The 22574-nt window shown below is 35.5% G+C and overlaps 3 protein-coding genes across 4 annotated transcripts in view; 2 read left to right on the forward strand and 1 right to left on the reverse strand.

Moving 5' to 3' along the window:
* LOC117432395 (cGMP-inhibited 3',5'-cyclic phosphodiesterase 3B-like) overlaps positions 1–4656 on the reverse strand; it is a 68154-nt gene extending 63498 nt beyond the window's left edge. The window contains exon 1 of the mRNA XM_059001765.1: positions 3466–4656. Within this exon, the coding sequence (XP_058857748.1) occupies positions 3466–4368 (903 nt within the window). The 5' untranslated portion in view covers positions 4369–4656. The remainder of the gene's footprint in view (positions 1–3465) is intronic.
* Positions 4657–6394: 1738 nt separating this feature from the next.
* LOC117432089 (proteasome subunit alpha type-1) lies at positions 6395–12467 on the forward strand. Its single transcript, XM_034053538.3, has 10 exons — positions 6395–6526; positions 7914–7958; positions 8660–8761; positions 8939–9042; positions 9627–9715; positions 10409–10479; positions 11139–11268; positions 11383–11462; positions 11667–11771; positions 11989–12467. Exons 1-10 carry the CDS (start codon positions 6524–6526, stop codon positions 12046–12048), a joined length of 789 nt encoding a protein of 262 aa, XP_033909429.1. The 5' UTR covers positions 6395–6523; the 3' UTR covers positions 12049–12467.
* A 1780-nt stretch (positions 12468–14247) lies between these two features.
* LOC117431932 (coatomer subunit beta-like) overlaps positions 14248–22574 on the forward strand; it is an 11069-nt gene continuing 2742 nt past the window's right edge. Inside the window, exons 1-17 of one of the 2 annotated variants that reach the window (XM_034053219.3) lie at positions 14248–14404; positions 15258–15413; positions 15652–15881; positions 16283–16452; positions 16825–16939; positions 17215–17307; positions 17749–17886; positions 18156–18275; positions 18519–18626; positions 18712–18858; positions 19169–19314; positions 19413–19509; positions 19853–20013; positions 20295–20415; positions 20721–20948; positions 21169–21348; positions 21653–21797. In XM_034053219.3, the coding sequence (XP_033909110.1) occupies positions 15323–15413; positions 15652–15881; positions 16283–16452; positions 16825–16939; positions 17215–17307; positions 17749–17886; positions 18156–18275; positions 18519–18626; positions 18712–18858; positions 19169–19314; positions 19413–19509; positions 19853–20013; positions 20295–20415; positions 20721–20948; positions 21169–21348; positions 21653–21797 (2290 nt within the window). In that variant the 5' untranslated portion in view covers positions 14248–14404; positions 15258–15322. The other variant, XM_059001895.1, reaches the window with a different exon arrangement.

Here is a 22574-nt window from a genome sequence, read left to right on the forward strand (position 1 = left end):
ACAACATTCCATCTTGTGATTTCCTATCCTAGCAGTCATTTACCTTATAAGCAGTTGATACAGAGTCACTGCACTGTGTTGAGTGAACTGCTGTCGATCTACGCCCATTAAAAGTTTACATGAAGATCAATATTTCCTTTATCTTGACAGCAGTTAAGATAGCATTAATACAAACCTCTCCCCTCCCCATTACTGTTTGTCAATAAACATCAAACTTCTAAAGTTCATGTCCCGTTCACCTTTTGAAATCAAGTGGTAAAGTCGAGGGATAATCTGAATAACAATGTTGTGCATTGGCTATTTCTTTACCGCTAAGTGATCTTGACCAATCTATACAAATTCTTCACATCAATTTTACAGTAAGCTTTTTTTCCCTGTTTTCAACCATCTGAATATTGCATACCTCAGCAGAAGAGAAACTGGACTGGACTGGGCTGGGCTGGGCTATCCTCCACCACACTGAGCCCCTTATTCTGCTCCAAAGTTTATACATAAACAGACATCAAATGTCACAGGTGTGGTGTATCTTTCTGCAAGTGCACTGAGTCAGTTGTGAATACTATGCACAAATATACTGAAACAGTATAGGTAATGTAACAGAAATACTAAGAATACACTCAAGAGCATAGAATGTATCACTTGTTTTCTGTAAGGAAAACAACTATAACTGATACCCTTACCTACTATTAACAAAACAATAACAAAAATTAAGCTTAAGGTTTAATTGCACAAGTCTTCACAGAATTTTCAATTTTTAATTAAAATTAGTAACTGTCACATTCCATAAAAAGAAACACCACCTGCATGTAAAAAAAAAATCTGCAAGAGAATAAATACTTTATTTTATTTTATACAGATTCAAAAGGTAAAAAAATGATTTTTTAAGTAGTATACAAATTATTCATTACTGCAAGTACTAAGCAAACTAGTCATATAAGTAGTGCTGAAAACTAACTAGTACAGTATATGACAAAAAGTGTGGCCATGGGTAGAAGAGTGAAATATTAATTTGATATAAAATTAAGACAATGTTACACATTTACCTCCAACACACTGCTAAAATATTCATGTAATATTGCTCTATACCATATTATATTTTTTTAAAAATGATACGTTTGCCTCCAGTACTGCCAGGTTTACAACTACAACTAAATAACACACCGGTACAAAACAAGATGACAACAATTAGAAGATGTTGTCAAGAGAGGCTGCAATCACCCAATCCAACGGGAATAAAATACGTTCGTGCACGTTGCAAGTACTACTGCACAACAACGCAACAGTGATCTTGCGCAGTGTTTATACCAGCTAGCATGCATTCACGTCACTCGCTCGAGTCTGCAACGTGATGACCTCTTGACTTTAGACCGATGACAAACTTGAATTTAAAGTTATATATATATATATATATATATATATATATATATATATATATATATATATATATATATATATATATATATATAAGCGACTTTATTACAAGTCAGGTTGCACAGTGTAAATGTGTTTCACTTAATTACTATATTTATAAAACTAAAATTCTGTTTAGTCTCGCATTGCTTGTAAATGTTAATGTTTTGCGCAAGTTCTCCATATGACTTGCTAGTGTTTAGATTTGATTGGTTTTTTGTCACATTTTGCTGATGTATTTCCCCAGGCCGCCTTTCGCACATTTGCACATGGTTCTGCAGGGTTTTATTCTAGGACATTCTTGAAAAATGAGATGTAACACGTCAATTTAGTTTTCCTGGAATAAATACTGTACATTTGACAGAACCCTTGAGCAAAAGCAATACAACGTCTTAGTCCCATTGTTTTTTTAGGTGACTTTGTTTTAGTGGTGGTGTACGTCGTCAAAGTCGATAAAACTGCATTACTAAGAGGAGGTTTAACAGAGATTTGGTGTGATAATAGGCAGCTTCAATAAAATAATCATCATCATCATCATCATTTTACACACCTAACGTGTAGGGAAATTGTCAAGAGTAGCAAAGATTGCAGCTTAACATACTGTGTACATCTCGTTCTCATGAAGGATGGAAATTCACAGGTATGAAGCTAAAATTATAATTTCATAATTTGCTACTGCCTTTTTTTTTTTTTTTTTTTTTTTTTTGCCAATTTACACCACAACCTCTCCCCCAAACAAAGAGTGAGGCTAGTTAGTTAGCATGCCATGTTTTTATATAGGCTATATTTATTTTGTTTTATGTCAGAACTAAATATTTAAATTTAAAATAAACCTTAAAAAGAAAAAAAAAAACATTATTCCATGTCACTTGGTTTATTTTTTTGTGTAAAATAAAAATAAATAAAGCGTGACCTAGCAAGTTAATATTATTACATTATTTTTCATCCACAATTGCAGTTCGTTGAATTATTATTTTAATTATTCTGTATGTGTAGCTTACTTTATAAATGGAATATGTGTGTGTGTGTGTATATACATATATATATATATATATATATATATATATATATATATATATATATATATATATATATATATATATATAAGCATTTTAGTAATTAGGTCAAATCACAATAAAATATCCATGGGGAAACAGGCAACATTGTAACAATAGCAGTGATACATTAATATATATATTTTGTGTGCTTTATAAAAACATCCATTGGCTGACCAATATTATTACTAGAAGAATAAATACATTTTTTAAGCACGGAAAGTCGTAAGTGTAGACTATATATACTATGCATTGTCTACAATACCAAATATATAACGTATTTTAAATATGCATTTTTACTGTAAAAACTGAAAAAGAGAAATGTAATAATTACGTATTAAGAAACACGTCCCAAGGCACCAGACTGACTATCGCACATACTTTACCACAATTATTTCCCCTAATATAAAATAAAAAAAACACAATCAAATGATTATTTATTAAAGCTTTAATCAGCTTCACTTCGTGTTTATTTATTTTTGTTTTTAAGGCAAACCAAATACCCACAAAAGTGGGGTGTATTTTACACGAAAGTGTACTGTAGCGGGACCATTATAATACTCCAAAGTAATCATACCAATCTGCTAAAACTATGTTACTTAAAAGCTTTTCTGGGTTTGCTTTTGTATTATGATATCTGTCGGCCTGTATTACAATGAAGTACCACTAGTAAACACACTTAATCAGGTGGGAAGGGGTACACAGCACAGAACTATAAAAACGGATTGGTTTAAACTTGAATTTGAATATCACGCAGTCTAACTTATTGAACTATAACTACGACTTATACGTTTGATGTGAATGAAACTTACCTGTTTTCAGTCTAAAATGTGTAAAAGGGAATTGCATTCCAAATGGGAAACAGTAGTAAAACTACGTTGTGTTATTTACTAGTAATCCCCAACGTCTGTGTTGCTGGTGTGCAGTCAGTGTAGGTGACTCTCTAACTTACACTGGTGGCATTTCAAAACAGCATGTTTCCCTGTCTTTTGAGACCTACCTGTTCCCTGGAAATGCAAGGCAAAGAGGGTCTCCTGGGCATTTTACAACTGCCATAATAACTTGTAGAGGTTTCTCCCAAAGAAACACAACTGGATCTTCTCCGGGGTCTGATCACAGGCACTTTTTCCTCTACGCTGGAGATCTTGTGTGAAGCTTCCCTTGTTGGAAAATAATTATCAAAATAGAGCGCCAGGCAAGAGCCGGATACCCCCGACAGGCATGCCAAAAGGGGTCTCAGTGAGGGAGGCAAACAGCCAAGGCTGGTGAAGGAAACGAGCCAGACCAGACTGGCAAAAATCAAAATCAAAACACTGTGTTTGAGTTTCAAAGTGTGGATGAGTGTCAGTAAACCCACACAGCCCAACACAAAGAGCAGCCTGCCCACCATTAGCATCTGGTGCTGATTGTCCTCCCACTGCAAAAGCTGCAAAACCAAGAAATCCCCCAAATAGCATGATGCCGGCAGCGACACCAGCCAGGGTTTAGAACTTTCCCTCGTGTTCCTCCTTAAATACAAGGTTAAAAAAAAGAATACACAGCCTATGCTGAAAAGGGGGCTAAGTGATTGCGAAAAGCCCAGCAAAAATGACTGCAAAGTCCGCAGAAGAAGCAAAGAGCTCAGTCCACTTTGCAGGTTTCTGGAAACCAGTAGAGAAACTGCAAAAACTACAAATGCACCAAAGGAAAGAGCCGAGGCTCGAAATCGTTTGGAACATGTTAAATCCGCATTGCAAAACCGACAGACGTTAAATAAAATGCCCCTTTGGTGGTCTTCTTTCAAAGGGGTGACGCAGCTCTTCACATAGCCGTTCCTAAAGCTCTCCGTGGTGTTTGCATTGCCAACCCCATCGTGGTGTTTGATTCTACTGTGCAAAACCTCTCCTTCTTCCCTTACAGCCATGTTTTGAACGGTAAATCCTTTTATTCCGCTAAAAGTTCCCTTTAGCCCCCTTCTTCCTCGCTATATTATTGTATTATTACATGACAGTAAACGCGGTCCATGGTCACTCAAACGTACTCGTGCATTTTGGGTAAAGCGAAAAAGAAGGTAAAAATGTTGGGTTTTTTTTTTCCCGGAGTTCGTCTCACTGTCGCCTCCCAGATGTCACAGCCTGCAGTACTAGTTACAAGTAAGAGCAGAGGAAACCCTAGCGGGCGCGCGCTCTGCAGCACCGGGAACGCGCGGAGACTTCAGCCACAATAGTAAGGGGTCTAGTCTGCAAATAGAGTGAGTATAGCTTAACGACATGGTTTACAAAGCTGGCTTTATATATATATATATATATATATATATATATATATATATATATATATATATATATATATATATATATATATTGTGTTGGTGTTTTATTTTGGTGAGAAACTTCTGATTGTAAATCAGATTGTTTTTCTATTGTTTTGTTTTCGGGTGGGGGATTATTATTATTATTATTATTATTATTTGTTTATTTAGCAGACGCCTTTATCCAAGGCGACTTACAGAGACTAGGGTGTGTGAACTATGCATCAGCTGCAGAGTCACTTACAATTACATCTCACCCGAAAGACGGAGCACAAGGAGGTTAAGTGACTTGCTCAGGGATTATATAATAATAATAATAATAATAATAATAATAGGTTAGAAACTACAGGTGACAGTCACAAGGTAAAAACGACTAGGCAAAAAACTGAATATCAAATGTCATGAGCAACGTTTTGAGTAGAATCAGTTTACCAGATCATTTTAAAAACCTGCTTCCATGACATGAGCCTGTCAAAATTGTAGTTTTGTGGATGAAGAAGAAATTCTTCATTGCATTTTATTCATTCGTATGTTTTTTTTTTTTTTTTTTAATATATATATAAATCTCGGACAATATTTTTTTAGAAGGCCAGTCTATAAGAGATAAACAGTGTTACAGTCATTTCCAAAGCTCCACTCCACCGTCAACATGTGTTGCACAAATACAAATACAGCAGTAATACAATGAAGCAATTACTATGGAAAAAATAATAATAATAATAACTGGACTTTTACTTCTAGTGGTTGTATTAGATTACAATCAGGAGGAGCGTAAATATAAGATATAGAGAAATCAATAATATATTTGATGAACAAATTCCAGAGTGTACACATTGCAGAGTTGACATATACGTTTTTTTTATTTCTTTATTATTATTATTATTATTATTATTATTATTATTATTATTATTATTATTATTTTAAGAATGCAGTTTACTTTGGTTGACAACATCAGGTAATTAAAGTTACTTATTAGAGCTTATCCTAACTTTCCAATTTCCTCTGCTAGTACTGCACAAAACATATCATTGTTAGTTATTTACAAAAGCATCCGTTCTAAGGTGTGTATCCTCTTTCAATGCTGCAAACAATTTGCATTATGCAAACCAGTGGAAACCACCATATTATTTTCACATGTCAACAAGGATAAAGTCAAGGTGCCAGTATGGTAAATTTTTGCATATATCCAGTTGTGATTAAACGTGGTCAGGGCACTCTTTAGCACAAGTTAATGAGTAGCAGAATCTGGGTATTTATGGAGGAACCTGTCCCTCTGTATATAGCACACATGTTTACATGGATGTGGGTCATGGTGCTACTAATTTTGTATTGATAACCGTAGCGATTGTTTTTGCAATGTTAACAGGTTTAGTTTGGGTCCCATTGGTAATGATGACGCATGCATTATTCTTAGTCATTCAACATGTTATTTTCAACCCTGACCTTCTACCACTTTCCAAGCAATATGTGTAGGTTAGCCCCCCTTATAAGTGACTGTCTGCACATATAGTTAGTGAACACTGTACACACGATAATGGACAGAAAGGGAGTGTAAAAATTCACATGATGAGCCTCAAAACAAAACTTATAATAACTTTCAATTACTGTATCAGAGAGTTTCTCACTGGATTACTTTGCTTTTCACGATGATTCTGTGATCCACTGCTCCACCCTTCGTTAAAGCGTCAAATATGGCTCTCTGGTTAAGGGGAAAGTAATAGATAGGCTGCATAACAGTTCAGTTTACCAGAGCCAGCAGCGGGAAGGAAAGATGGTAAGAGTGAAATATAATTATATTGAGGTTAAGTATTACACTGAAGGATTTTATACATTAAATTGTGATTATATAGTTGTATTAATACACCTGGCCTATACAATTACTTAAAAACTGACATGCATTGATAGTTTTGGTGTTGGGAGAGAATGAATGTGGGGGATGGGGCAGTGAGTAAGCGTTTACGATTGTCTCGTGTGTGAATTAAATTAAGTACCAATTTCGTCCCTAAAGTAAAAGATTACAAAATGATTATAATTAATTCTAACCACATATTAGGATTTTTAGTAATCAAGATGCAAAGTACTGTTTTTTTAAATGTTTTTTCTTATACAAACACCGTAAGGCCTGTGCAATATGTTGATATGATATGCACTGTATCCAATGTATCAGACTAACTTGCATTTATTTAATAATTATGAAAATAATAATGTTTTTGTTTGTTATAAGATGTTCACTTATTGTACTAAAAAACGAAATATTACAACATATTTTGTTATTTAGCTAAATTGTAGCAGACCACTCTAGCTATTTTCACTTTCACTTTCGTGCAGGTATAACATTTTGTTTATGGATGGTAATTAAAGGAGAACAGAACCAAGAAATATATTCATTCAAATAAAGTTCTAACATTGTGTGCTGTTGTTGGTTTCCATATACTTCACCGATAGTTCTGAGAATATTACAATGCATAACCATGTTAACTTAAATCCCATGAAAAGTTCAAATGCCCTCTGCGTCAAATGTAAATCACACCAATGTATATGGATTAAATGAATTGCGTTTTTGTTATTCGATAAGTTACAGTAACACAGCAGGTGTGGAATGATCAAGTAATTACTTATTTAATGTTGTAGCAACTGTATCTTAGTGTGGTTGTTAAGGAAACAGGTGGTGTGCTAGACTTATACATTTTTAAAACTAAAAAACAATCTCTTCGAGGCTATAGGTTTGTCACTTTGTGCACTTTGGTCATTGTGCGGTGAATAATGGCATCGTCCGACAGTGTAAGTCTCTTACTAGACTAGTTATCTCTTTAAGTGAAGCACGTCTATGTATGTCTTGCTTGATAAGTAAAGCTCTGTTTTTCCTAATGCGAGGTGTTAAAGATGATAGTGTTTTAAGGAATTTAGTCTGTTTTTTTTCTGTGATTACTACAGTTATGGTCGTATATTGCACTCTTTGGTTGTATAGCAATGATACGTTGGTGTACATTGTCCAAGTGTACGTTACAATGTTGCATTAAAATGTTGACATTTCAATCACACGGTCAACAGAAGCCTCAAAGATTTGAGGGAACGCATGTGCTTAACAAGATTTTAGGAATATCCTACAATTCTGGAGAACATTTCCCAGTTACTAACATTCCTGCTTCTTTCTTTTACAGTTCCGTAATCAATATGACAACGATGTTACTGTATGGAGCCCTCAGGTAAGATTTAATTATGACGAGTTGTTACATATTGGCAAAACGCTGTTAAAAGTTTGGTATCTGTTTCACTGAGACAGTCTGTGCTGATGCTGAAGCTAAATGGTTTAATTTCCAAGCCCCTTCATTGTTTGCAAACTTAGTGGTCTTAAGTTTGCATAGCATGGTTAAACTAGATGCATTTGAGAATGTGATTGAACATGTTATATTTTACCTTGCTCATTCTTAATGCACTTTTTATAAATCTAGCCAAAGCAGTGTGTGTCTTTCCAGCAGGAAACTTATTTGAGTGTCCGCATGACAGAAAACTGTATGTGTCTCAAAGTGGAGCTTGTACGGTTCACTTGTATGTTGAAGTTTAATTCCTGAAACACTTAAACCAGCCGTGATCTGTGAAACATGGCAGGTGACGGAACTAAATTAGAACTACCTTGTAGATGAAGTGTTATTGTATTGACTGGCAACCAGTTGTTGTAAGGTCAGCAAGATAAAGCTTCAAAAATTGCAGAATGCAGCAATTTCACAGGTACAAACTTTTATTATCCAATAAATAGTTTTTTTTTTCTTTTCCCATAGCAGCAGCACAGAAAGGCCAAATGACCTTCTAACCACCCTGTAGAAAATGAAATGGAATACTGCAGCATGTTTATGTACCTTCCAGGGTGGACATCATTACGTGATGTGTTTCTCCATCTGTTTTACAGGGCCGTATCCATCAGATTGAATATGCGATGGAAGCAGTGAAACAGGGTTCAGCCACTGTTGGGCTAAAATCCAGGACCCATGCTGTGCTGGTGGCATTGAAGGTATGGGTGCATTTCTGCTGGGGGTAAAAGTTTAAATTTAACTACTGTATTTCTGTTTCATGTTCTTTTGACATGTATAATCATTTTAAACATTGCTATGATTTAGTTTTATTATTCTTGGTATTTTATTATTTTTTTCTTAATGTCTGCCATTTTATTTAAATTTTCTCCCTGCAGAGAGCTCAGTCTGAACTAGCTGCTCACCAGAAGAAAATCCTTCATGTAGACAGCCACGTTGGTATTTCCATTGCTGGCCTCACTGCTGATGCAAGGCTTCTGTGGTTTGTATTTTGCTCTTTTGTGATATACATTTATTTTGTATCAATATTAAACTTTGTATCTGAGCATAAATATAATGCATGTTCTCATTGCTGGGACAGTTATTTCTATTGTAAGTAAACACCATCATGTGATCCTATCATTAGTCTTTGTTTGTGGTCTCCTCAGTGACCTTTTGATTTCCAGGTTTAGAAAGACTTTATTTATTTATTTATTTATTTATTTAGAAGACGCCTTTATCCAAGGCGACTTACAGAGACTCGGTGTGTGAACTATGCATCAGCTGCAGAGTCACTTACAATTACGTCTCACCCGAAAGACGGAGCACAAGGAGGTTAAGGGACCTGCTCAGGGTCACACAATGAGTCAGTGGTTGAGGTGGGATTTGAACCGGGGACCTCATGGTTACAAGCCCTTTTCTTTAACCACTGGACCACACAGCCTGACTAACAAAGCATGCCTCTGACCAGTTAGCTGCTAAGTACTTTAAAAAGCGGATACAATTAAAAGTGTAACCACATGATCTTTCCATTTTTACAATACCGTTTACTAATTGTTTTTTGTGTGTTATTTTTTTCAATAACAGTAACTTTATGCGCCAGGAGTGTCTTGACTCCAGGTTCGTGTTCGACAGAGCCCTTCCTGTTTCCCGCTTGGTCTCCTTGATTGGAAGCAGTATCCTTTCTACAGTTAATGCTTGTGCTACTATAATATCAAGTTAGGCATTGCTTTGGTCATTTGTTGTTTTATTGAGTTACGTTTTGCTTAATTATCACATGTAAGAAAAATGGTAATATGTTGGGTGTATTTAAGAATCATTAAATTAACCTAAGTTGATCTTACTAATTTAGTTTTGTCATATAAAAAATGAGCAGATTGTACCGTAGTTAAAAAAAAAAAAAAAAAGCATCAATAGTAGTCCATAGTATCTAGTAAGGGTGGGAATTAAAAATGAAGGACTTCTATTGCAATGACAAGCAGAGCAAAACACATGGGATGCTGATTTTCCTTTGCAGTTATACTGGCTTGAATTGGTAGCTGACATTCAGAACCACGTCCTTTTAAGTGATTCCTGGTTGTAACCAGCACAGCGTGTTACAAATTAATTGAGTCCGTTGCTGCGAAGTAATGTAGTAAAGATTTTTTGGAAGCAATCTATATTTATCAGAGTACTTAAATAGCGATTTTATTTTGAGAACTGTGTGACTCTTTAAAGTAATTGGTATAAGCTGCAGGAGTTTCTGTAGTTTTGAATCAGTAATTGTGTTTTTGTTCAAGTTTATGTAACTTTTAACTGTTGCAGATGACACTTTTGAGGTGGTGTTGTATGATAAAGCTCTTGTTGCTTTCCTTACATGTGTTCCTCAGAAACCCAGATTCCTACACAACGTTATGGCAGGAGACCATATGGTGTTGGATTGCTTATTGCAGGTTATGATGTAAGTTGACTAGAAAACTTATGTTTGGTGATCAAAAGAAAAAAACAAAACTAGATATTCTATAAAAAAAATAACAATTGCATGTAAGAACTGCTTCATAGTACTGTATTGTGAATTCTCTAAAAACATCGCTTTTTGAACTTGAAGTTTTTCTTTTCAAAGTTGACAGCACCTGGCATTTAAAACATTGTACGCAGGTAATAACCTGGCCTGAACACCAGAGGGACACCATCAGGCTGTGTCAAAAAAGTCTCTTTGTACTGCAACAGCCATACACTATAAAGGCTACATTGGTAGAAGTGTGGTTAGAATGGACAAGAATTTGCCCAGTGTGGGTCTTAAACAGCCAACCACAGCACTCTTCTGAGTAGTTACCAGCACGAGATGCTTGCCATGTTCCAATCCACAAAGTGTATAGCGCATATGGTAGTCTCATTTATGCTGTTTAAACTGAAGCTACCAGCTGGGCATGTTATTACCTCTTGACACCTCTCTGTTAGTCCACTGGTAATGTCACCTTAAGGAGCATGACGTGCTATGTGATTGTCATCTCTTTGATCAGTTATGTATAGGATATGATATAAATTTGAAAAAGGTGTTTATTTTTAATAACAATTAGCCCATGTTTTATTTTTTCATTTTTTTAAATTTTTTTTAAGGACATGGGACCTCACATTTTCCAGACATGTCCTTCAGCCAACTATTTTGATTGTAAAGCAATGTCCATTGGTGCCAGATCTCAGTCTGCACGCACCTACCTGGAAAGACACATGGATGGATTTCTTGACTGTAAGTTTGGGAGGGGAGGGGGGGGATGAAGGAGGTAATTTAACATGCCATTTAAACTCTTATTTAGCTGGGTCAAAGTTTTGTATTAATATTGTTTTTTGTTTCATTTTACAGGTAATTTAAATGAACTTGTTAGACATGGCCTGCATGCTTTAAGAGAGACTCTTCCTGCAGAACAGGACCTCACCACAAAGGTACTCGCTATTACTCACTAGGTACTCACTAGTTTACAGGAGAGCTTGTAACTGACTGGTAAGCATGCAAATCACAAGAGAGACCACGCTATGTAAAAAGGCGTATACACAAACTAATTAAATTATCTTAATAGGGGGTTTTAACTTGTTTTGTCTGGGTTCATGTTGAGCAAAGTCTTCAGTAATTCCTATTACTCTTCACAGAATGTCTCCATTGGAGTTATTGCCAAAGATATGGAGTTCACTATCTATGATGATGATGATGTTGCACCATTCCTTGAGGGCCTTGAGGAAAGGCCTCAGAGAAAGGTAAGAATTTTACTAGGACGGGTGTGAAAATAGTACTCCTCGAGATAAGGACTGAGCCTGCACCAGTTCACAAACACACCGGGCAGGGCAACTGGAGCTACAGCCTCAGACTGATGTAACTATTTCTCTGACTCCTTTCAACTATCATTGTCTATAAAAATGATATACAATATATTTCATTGTGTTTTGTTTTATTTTTTTTATTATTATTTTGTAGGTTGCCCCACCTACTGAAGAGCCTGCTGCAGAAAAAGCAGAGGAACCAATGGAGCACTGATGTCTGCTATTTAGTTTATAATTACAACAAAAAGCCCTTGTGTCTTTCTATGGCAATACTTACTGAAACTATACTCTGATGCAGTGACCAGTTCAATTGAAGAGGTTATATGAGTTGCTTATGCATCACTGTATATCCCATAATATTCAGTACCTTGTTTTCTGATTTCTACAAAGACTAGTTATTTTCTGCTTTTCTATCAGAACCAACTTTTGAAAATGTAATTAAAGTTTCCCCAAAAGTCTTTTTTTTTTTTTTTTTTAAACAGAAACGGTTTGGAAAGTAGTGTAGTTCCAAGGATTACACAAAAGAAAAGCTAAAATCCTGTACTATAATAAAACATTCTGAACTGTTTTTAATGAAATCTCACAGCCTCCAGTAAGGATCTCCAGTAAAATAAAAATTTCCGCTTTATTAAACACAGAGGATTTCAATAGCCTTATTTAAGTGTCTGGTAAAGTGTCCTGTGCTTTAAAGGAAAAGGGTGAGCAAAATAAACTGAAACTCTAGCGATGAACTTTGCTTGCTCTAGTACAGAACAGTGACAGTACATAAATACATTCCTAGAAATTCATTACGGTAGAAAAGAGCACCTTTTCTGAAACTAAAAGAAAAGATATTCCAACACTGAGAATTTGGTTTTAATTTATTTTGTTTAAACATTAGCTGTATTTAGATCTGCCCCTATTTACTGTTTAAAATTAAAATCTACTGTTTTAGATCAATTGAATAGACACAAATATGGGAGTTTTACAAAATAGTTTTGGTGACTGAAGACCAGGTATTATTGTGAATGTCTGTACAAGAAATTCCTCTGTACACCAATTGACATTTTCAATACAGCTCATTGCTTATGTGAGCAAATATAAACCTTTCATTGTGTCATTGGTGAATTCATGTTAACACCAACACGAGATTGCAGCAGTCTGAAGGACACAAGCAGAAAGCTGCGATAGAATGACCTCCCATTTATAGATAACCTTCACTGGAATCTGAACAAACACTGAAGATCAACAGATACTGTATTGGTTGACAATGCATACAGAGAAAAACAAGGAAAGCAACATATACATTTCCAGCACATAGATCCACAAACTGCATTTGTCCAGATAAGAGAACTAACATGCAAGTGAAACTGACGTGTATCTAAAAGTATTTTTCAAATAATTTTACACAGTACTGTATTGTCACAGACATTCAATATATGTATTCCCTATTTGTCTTAATTTTAACAATATGGATAAGTAAATAGACATTGTCAACAGGGCAGCCAGGCTGATGGATTCTGCCAGTTTCCAAGGTGTTTAAATTATAGGACAATATGTGACCCTTAAATTACCACATAGTATTCCTTCAGAGAGTGTTGCTGAAAAATATGTTTCTCAAGAAACATAAGTAATTTGTGCAGTCATGGATATTCAAGTCTGTCGGATCTGGTATCTCGACCATTGTGGCTAAATTTGTCTTGCAACAGGAAGATGCAGCATATGTATTCTAAACTACATGTGACATCATTCTATATGCAGGGCAACTCAATATAAGACACAGACGGGCAGCCTCTTTGTACCCCCATATTCTTATAATAGTAATAGATTGTTCTAAAGAATGCCTTTATCAAGTTTCATCACAAGCGGTTCTTCACAAGATTTGTCAAAATGTATGTATGTGTAGACAGGCGGTTGGACAGACAAACAACCTCCATATATCCCAGATTATGTAACATTCATTAACGTGATAAAGAACAGCCATTTTACTATGCATCAATGTCGCACTCCATACAAGTAAAAAAAAAAAAAAAAAAAGTGTAGGGGAGTATATATCTTTATATTATTTATTGTGTTTATAGATCCAGAATATGGTAAGCATGGTGCAAATAGTGCTAATATGCTTCCACACTAAAGTTCCCCTCAATCAGCCTTAATATCATTACAGAAGTAATTCTTGCTGAATTTTAGCATGGCAAACAATGATCTATGTACAAGAATCATTAAAAAAAAAAAGGTAAAGAAATTGGAATAAGTTACATAAAGCATCAATTTAAATGTATTCTAGGCCCAAGTCCCCTCCCCTGCTCACAAAGTCAAGATGTTATGCATTTACTTCTTTTCAACACAATACAATATAGAATTCTATGATCAACATCAGTGATGTGGGTGTACATTTCGAAACGCGTTCGTTTTTCGTCTGTTGGTGGATTCTGTGCCTCTCGGCTTCCTGTAGTATTGCTGTGGCTCACAGACTGCAGTTCCACGTCACCGGGATGTTGTAGCGCTGAGCAGCTGGGTAGCCTGAGAGTGAAGCTGAAGGAAGGAGGCAAAGAAAAGGAAAAAACGAGAAATAAAAACACAGTTGGAAGGTAACACAAAATCACGCCTCATACATATGCATTGTTACCTTATTTACATGTAGATTTTGCAGTATCCATGAATGTAAATCTTAAAGCAACCTTTCTGTTGAAGCTCCACATCATTGATTACAGGTAAACTTCCAACAAGGCACTGAGTGCTGTATTGTCGAAAACAGGAAGAAGTTTAACATTCATATTGCTGTGTGTATGGAAAAACCGGGATGAATTTACTAGAATGTACAGATTTGTATTTGGTCGTATTTAATTTCTTATGTATGGCATGCTTTCGTTTTCTGATTTTTATCACGTTTTGAATAGCTGTTGAGTTGGCTCCCTCAGGCCTGTCTTCTTAGGCCAAGCTTCCTTGGCAAGTAAAGTCGAACATCTATGGAAGTACAGTACAGGGATTGTAAATTATTATCAGCAGGTTTAGCTATTCACAATAATAAATGACTGTTTTTACAGGCATGTTAGCGACTAACTGTAGACGTATTTACGGTACTCGTGTCGGATTGTCGTGAATGTCCAGTACCTTATGTATCAGCATAGCATAGTTAGAATACGGGTTAATTTAAGTTTATGTATGACTGAGTAAACACCTGATCGTTTCTTTAATAAAGTAGCTAATGCAAATAAAAATAAAGAATGCCATGAACGATTTAGCTATACTTTTAACACTAAGACACAATTGTGATTCAAAAGAGAAATTTAATGATCCTTAAAAAAAAAACAACAAACTTGTCTAATCTAATGGGGCCACATATGCTTTACTAAAAGTGGTAAACAAGAAATTGATATGTGTGTAATGTGAAAATTAAATGAGATACATTGTTTTTTTTTTCTTCTTTTTTCTTTTTATTAGTGTCTCTTCAACGCTGATTTGTCATTGAAGCTTCCTCCCATTAATAGCTTTACACAGCCGGCAAAATGACAGCCGCAGAAAACGTATGTTACACCCTCATAAATGTCGCCATGGACTCGGAACCTCCAACGGAAATAAGTATGAAAGCGGACCTTGGTATGTGAACCCAGTCTGTTTGCTCTGAATCACATGTAGACTAGGTGCACACATTCATTACAAGTACTTATTACACATACAGTACCAGCTACATCTTGAGATTATTTGTTTTTCATTCTGTGAATGCATGCATAAAATATACGCAGTTCTTTTTAAATATATAGGATCATGTTTGTGGTCAGTTTTCTTAGCTTGTTGTTCTTATTAAAGCTTCTTTATTTTTTTCTTCTATCTTTAGAAAAAGGAGACATCAAGTCAAAAACAGAGGCCCTGAAGAAGGTGATCATTATGATTCTGAATGGAGAGAAGCTTCCAGGGCTTCTGATGACGATCATTCGCTTTGTCCTACCTCTTCAGGACCACACGATTAAAAAGCTCCTGCTGGTGTTCTGGGAGATAGTGCCCAAGACCACCCCTGATGGTAAACTGCTGCAGGAGATGATCTTGGTCTGTGATGCTTACAGAAAGGTAATCCAATCATTTATTGTGCATTTTTCATACAGTAGGTAAATTCTGTACTAGTATTACTTTTATTTGTACTATTCTAAATTTAACAGCAATACTTCAGTTGGTATGTTTAAGTACATGGAAATAATCACCTCTAAGTTATTATAAAAAATATTTACAAACATTTTTTTGTTAATGTGAAGGGATTTGTTACGTTATTACACCACCAAACATACAACAAAATACTATATATTATATTTAAAGGAAAAGCTTACCTGATTGGCTAGTAAGAATAATGACTTTTATGTGAAACATTTAAAACCAAAAAAAAAGTAGTATTTTAAGGATCCTTATTTATAATTATGATATTTTTAAATGCATATTTGGCCTTGTGTCTCATGTTTTGCTTTCTGTGTTTCCAGGACCTACAGCATCCCAATGAATTCATCCGTGGATCCACCTTGCGCTTCCTTTGTAAACTGAAGGAGTCCGAACTGCTGGAGCCGCTGATGCCAGCAATCCGTGCATGTTTGGAGCATCGGCACAGCTATGTGCGCAGAAATGCTGTCCTGGCTATTTATACCATTTACAGGTGGATATGCTTTTGAATTTTATTCCAGAATAAGTGAGAGGAAAAACAACCCAACCCGCAGAGAAAACTGAATCGGTTTGAAAAAACAGGGGTAGATCACTACTGATTTGTTTAACAGAAATGTAAGACAGATCTGAATTCTGTTAGTATTAAACCTGATCTGTGGATAGGACTGTAACAACAGTTTATACCCAAACCTCTGAAAATATATTCTGGGCCTAGAAGCATTAATTTTTCAGAATGGGGGGAAAAATGTATGCATTCTGTGGTGCCCTGATTTATTTTAAACATATTGTCAGGTACTCTAAAATAATATGTCTATTTAAAAAAGAATGGTGTATTTTACACAATCACTTTTTTTTTTTTTTGTAGAAATTTTGAAAATTTAATTCCTGATGCTCCTGAACTGATCCACGACTTCCTGGTAAATGAGAAGGATGCCAGCTGCAAGAGAAATGCTTTTATGATGCTCATCCATGCTGATCAGGTAATACAACTGTCCAGGTTCCCTGTTTTGTTTTTAAACACCTAAAATAAAGTGATTTCTTTGCTGTCAGTAAATGTAAAGAATTGAGTGGTTTGGTATTAATCATAAAACAAAACAAATGATATGCTGTGTACTGTTTAAAAACCAGTCAAATGTGGTAAATATTTGCTATCTTTTTAGAAGTAAATACAGTGTGCAAATGTGTGCAAATCTGTTTAACTGACTAAGATGACCACGGTGACAGTCAATACTTAATCTCTTTATTTATCTCTCAGGACCGAGCCTTGGATTACCTTAGTACCTGCATTGATCAGGTTCATACATTCGGAGACATTCTTCAGTTGGTTATTGTTGAGCTGATTTACAAGGTGCGTGTAGATTAATTTATACTGGAAGTCTCTTACTTCAGCTTGCTCATTTTAAACAAAAGAGAGTATTTTATTGATCTAATCCACAGCCAATGCTTCTAACACCCCCTAAAACTGCTCTATTAAAAGACCTCTCTCCATCCTATTTCTCTTGTACTACCTGTTGTTAATAAGGCGGTCAAATCACTCCTGTGAGAACACCAGCAAGGTTAATATGAAATTAAGCGGAGTCAATATTAAGGTTGCTATTGCTATTTCAGCCATGTGTGGTTTCACATTTTCTCTATACAGTTAATTAATTGCACTCTCCATTGTGCATTTTTGTAGTTGAGACATTTTGTAGTTGAGACAATCTGTGTAAAGATTGCTACCATGTTGATGGTTCCCTGATGGAGAGTTAACTCACTGACACAGATAAATAACTAATTTTTCTTGGTGTAGGTATGTCATGCCAATCCTTCAGAAAGAGCTCGGTTCATTCGTTGTATCTACAATCTCCTGCAATCATCCAGTCCTGCAGTTAAATATGAAGCAGCAGGAACATTAGTGACTCTCTCCAGTGCACCGACTGCAATTAAGGTAGGTGCCCGTTCAATATTCACAGCAGTAAACCAACAACGTCTAATTCTGGTATAAAGAAAGGACTCGCTGTTTTATGAAAAGCCATAAACCCTATTCTGCCTTATGATAATGATTAAAATTCTCACCTCTCAACTGAGTATGTAGCGAAGACAGTGGACTATTTCCTATTTGCCTGCATTTCAACTACTCATTTTCAGTTATTTATTAATAGTGTTCAGTAGTTTGATTTATTTAATGTTTTTTTTTTTTTTTATGCTGTTTTCCAGGCGGCTGCTCAGTGCTACATTGATCTGATTATTAAGGAGAGTGATAACAATGTGAAGCTGATTGTCCTTGATCGTCTTATTGAATTAAAGGAACATCCTACCCATGAACGTGTGCTACAGGTAAAATATTCAAAAGGCTTCTTTTTTTGTGTGTGTTTTACAAAGATTGTTGTATGAAAGTAGTTATATTTCCGCAGTTGCAAGTAATCATAATACTTACAGATCACATTAATTCAATGAGCTAATAATTTACTGAAATACTGGCGCCTAAGTTTTAAAATGACACACATTTTTGTGAAAATGTGACTTTGTCATAAATAGTTTCCAATATATCTTCCTCATCATAAAGCTTATGTCTTGCAGGACCTGGTAATGGACATCCTCCGAGTTCTGAGCACTCCAGATTTAGAAGTGCGCAAGAAAACCCTGCAGCTTGCCCTTGATCTTGTTTCTTCACGCAATGTGGAAGAGGTTTGGGACTGTCTTTCCTATTTCTATTCATGATGACATTTATTTTTAAATGTATGTACTCATTTATTTATTGTCTTCTTTACAGCTGGTCATTGTTCTCAAGAAAGAGGTTATCAAAACAAATAATGTGACAGAGCATGAAGACACAGACAAGTACAGACAGCTGCTTGTCCGAACATTGCACTCCTGCAGCGTCCGCTTCCCTGATATGGCAGCAAATGTTATCCCTGTGGTGAGTTATAACTGCAGATGCAGTATTTAATCCTTTTCCTTTTTATTATCTCTAGGTTACTGTAAGTTGCTATAAAATGTGTTCAATCAGGTATTCAACATTCTATCCTATTATTATTATTATTATTATTATTATTATTATTATTATTATTATTATTATTATGATGATGATTATTAATCAAAAAGCTCACTGTAATCCTGGAATACATCTTAATAGTTGGTTTAAGCCTTCATAGTTTCTAGTGCAGCAGTGAAGGACAGTATATTTGAATGTAAACAGCTTGATCACAACCTTTGTTTGTTTCTGCTAGTTGATGGAGTTCCTGAGTGACAGTAATGAGGCAGCTGCTGCTGATGTGCTGGAGTTTGTGCGAGAAGCCATCCAGAGGTTTGATAACCTCAGGCCCCTTATCATTGAGAAGATGCTGGAAGTCTTCCATGCTATAAAAACAGTGAAGTAAGATTGAGAATATTCAGTCATTTATTTATTTTTATAAGAGAAATGTGTGCAAGGGGATACTAAAAAGAAAAAAAAATGTGTTTCTGTAAACGCAGGATTTACAGAGGTGCCCTTTGGATCCTGGGAGAATACTGTAATACAAAGGAAGACATTCAGAGCGTCATGACCGAGGTCCGAAGGTCTTTGGGAGAGGTACGGGCAACTTGACTAAGTTGTTTTTCCTCTGTAACAATAACATGTATGATGCTTTAGGCCATACATGCTGCACAGCTAAATTAGTTAGTAGCTTGTCATTTAATAACAAGTGGGTTTTAGAATTATGTGCAATGTCTGCAATTTCATTACATACTTAAAATTAAATGCAGGACAGGTCAGTTTTATGTTTTATCTCAAGGATACCGTGTGAAAATAACATATGTTGACTTTTTTTTGTTAAGGTCCAATGTTCAACTTTTTTAGTACTGTATTGGTGATCTGCTTTATACATTAAATGTTGTATCTACTACTTTTTCACATTATTATCTGTGTTTTGCAGATCCCCATAGTTGAGAATGAGATCAAGAAAGAAGCAGGTGAAGTCAAATCTGAAGAGGAGGTATCAGTGGCACCTACTCAGAAACTGGTTACAGAAATGGGCACCTATGCCACACAGAGTGCTCTCAGCAGCTCACGGCCATCCAAAAAGGATGAGGATAGGTATTGAATAAGTGTTACTTTAAAGTTACTCATAGTTACATTTAGGTTTGTGTCTGCTTGCTATCAATTTAACTATTTGGCCATCAGGACATTTTCATGTATTATTTCTTATCTACTTTCCAAGGAAGTGTAGCACTTCAGTACAAATGTACAGACATACTCCTATTCAGTTTGTTATTAAAACAGTATTTGCACTTCCAACTGATGTGCTCTGTGTAAACTGTACATAAGACAGAATAAAATTGTCATTCGTTACTGTAAGGTACTGCCTTTCCTTTTAGACCCCCTCTGCGAGGGTTTATGATGGATGGAGATTTCTTTGTTGCTGCTGCGCTAGCTACAACTCTTACCAAGGTTGCCCTGCGGTATGTAGCCATTGTGCAGGATAAAAGGAAACATAATGTAAGTAAAACTTCAGCTAACATTATTAGTATTAATGAATGACAGTATTCTTTAATTTATTACTATACAATTTATACCATACACAAAATGCACACCTAAAACATTAAGGCTTAGTACTGTTTTGTGTAATTATGAGGGACTTAAGTCTTTTAAATGTTTCTTATTGATTAATGAAGAGTTTTCAAATCTGCTGTATTGCATCTGTGCTCCTAATCTTTGTTCTAGTCATTACATTTCTTCGCTTTTTTGTTTGCTTTTATCTTGTAAAACCTTACATTGATTTTCATGAATTGCTCTTTTTATAGGCCTTCATCGCTGAGGCTATGCTGATCATGGCCACCATTCTGCACCTTGGGAAGTCATCCCTTCCCAAGAAGCCGATCACAGATGATGATGTGGATCGTATCTCCCTGTGCCTCAAGGTGTTGTCTGAGTGCTCTCCCCTGATGAATGAAATCTTTAACAAAGAGTGCAGGAAATCTCTCTCCCACATGCTGTCTGTGAAACTTGAGGAGGAGAAGCTCTCTCAAAAGGTGAGACTTTCCACGACTCTACTACCTAAACATAATAAGCTGTGAATTAGCAGTTTTAGTTTTAATTGTTAGTCAAATAATCAAGCATGTATATTTTAACTGCATGATATATTCCTATTTAGAACATCTAGTTATATATTTGAGTCTCTTGTATGTTTATATTAAACAATTTAAGCTTTTTTTAAAGCTCTAATATGTGCTCTTTTTCTTGTTTCTTCAGAAAGAATCTGAGAAGAGGAGTGTAACAGTACAGGCAGACGACCCCATCTCCTTCATGCAGCTCACAGCTAAGAATGAGATGACATCAAAAGAAGACCAGTTCCAGCTGAGCCTGCTCGCAGCCATGGGCAACACTCAGAGGAAAGAAGCAGCTAACCCCCTGGCTTCCAAACTCAATAAGGTATATTGTTTTACTCTGAAACTGTGAAATCAGTAATCTTCTCTATAAATAGGAAGTAGTCTTCAAGAACTGTGCTAATCTTGCATTAGGATTTCTATTAAAGGGAATCCCAGAAATGCAATGATAAAAGGACATTTTAAAATGCACGTAAAATACTTGTTAGATTTTGGCACTATTGGTTTCTAGAAAGCATCAATTCAAAGGACTATTCCATGATATGTTTTTTTATTGTTTAGACTGTGATAAACACACATAATAATTGTGGGTATGCTATGATTTACAGTTATATAATTTTGCATTTCAGGTCACCCAGCTGACTGGTTTCTCAGATCCAGTCTATGCAGAAGCCTATGTTCATGTGAATCAGTATGATATTGTACTGGATGTGCTTGTTGTCAACCAGACCAGTGACACACTGCAAAATTGCACACTAGAACTGGCCACACTAGGTAAAGGATGAGTAGTTGATTCTTAATTTTTGTAGTTTTTTAGGAACTGGGGATTATTTAAACAAGCTTTTCACATTGTGATACATTCAGCACTCACATATACAACCCTATAAAATTGTGACTTCTGTGACGGTTAAACGCGTGTGACGCATATCTGATTATTTCATTTTGGCCCGTTCCAACCCTTGTCCGTTTTTCAGGGAACACAAAAATGATACAATATCAAAAATACATATCTGAAGACTGTGTTTTAAAATAAGTAGGCTTCCATTTAGATGTACTGTATTGGTTTTGTTGGTACAGTTCTATATTTAATAGAAGTATTTTAATTCAGAACGATAATGATAATGAAAATATCACTTGCCAAAAGTCGACACATGGATTGTAATACAGTACATACTTTTAAATCTGGTATGTATTGTAGCAGTATGTAAAATCCCGTTAACAACCCAACAGCAAAATGAAATCAATATGTTACCCATGCACAGAACTGCATACAACGTAAAAGGTAATGCAATTTAGCAAAAGATTAAAAAAAAAAAAAAAACGACACTGTTTCCAGAATTAACAGTATCCAAAGTCAGTATTCAAAATTGTAGAATATAGTGCTCGATAAGGCCTTAATGTCACAGTTCACTTGTACATGACAATGCACAAAAACAACTAAAGATCACAGATTAAAAAAACACACACATCACAGTAACTAAAACTGTTTATTGATTAAATGTTACATTATCGTAGCTTGTCTCTTTGCTTTGTTTTGGCTGCATTTTCATC

Source organism: Acipenser ruthenus, chromosome 27 (genome assembly GCF_902713425.1).
Source record: "Acipenser ruthenus chromosome 27, fAciRut3.2 maternal haplotype, whole genome shotgun sequence".
NCBI classification, from domain to species: Eukaryota; Metazoa; Chordata; class Actinopteri; order Acipenseriformes; family Acipenseridae; genus Acipenser; species Acipenser ruthenus.

Bases quoted from the DNA above. Each gene is read 5' to 3' on its own strand.
- LOC117432089 (XM_034053538.3), top strand. The intron at 10,480-11,138 runs GTAAGTTGACTA...ATTTTTTTTAAG, and splicing joins TGCTTATTGCAGGTTATGAT to GACATGGGACCTCACATTTT. The intron at 11,772-11,988 runs GTAAGAATTTTA...ATTATTTTGTAG, and splicing joins AGGAAAGGCCTCAGAGAAAG to GTTGCCCCACCTACTGAAGA.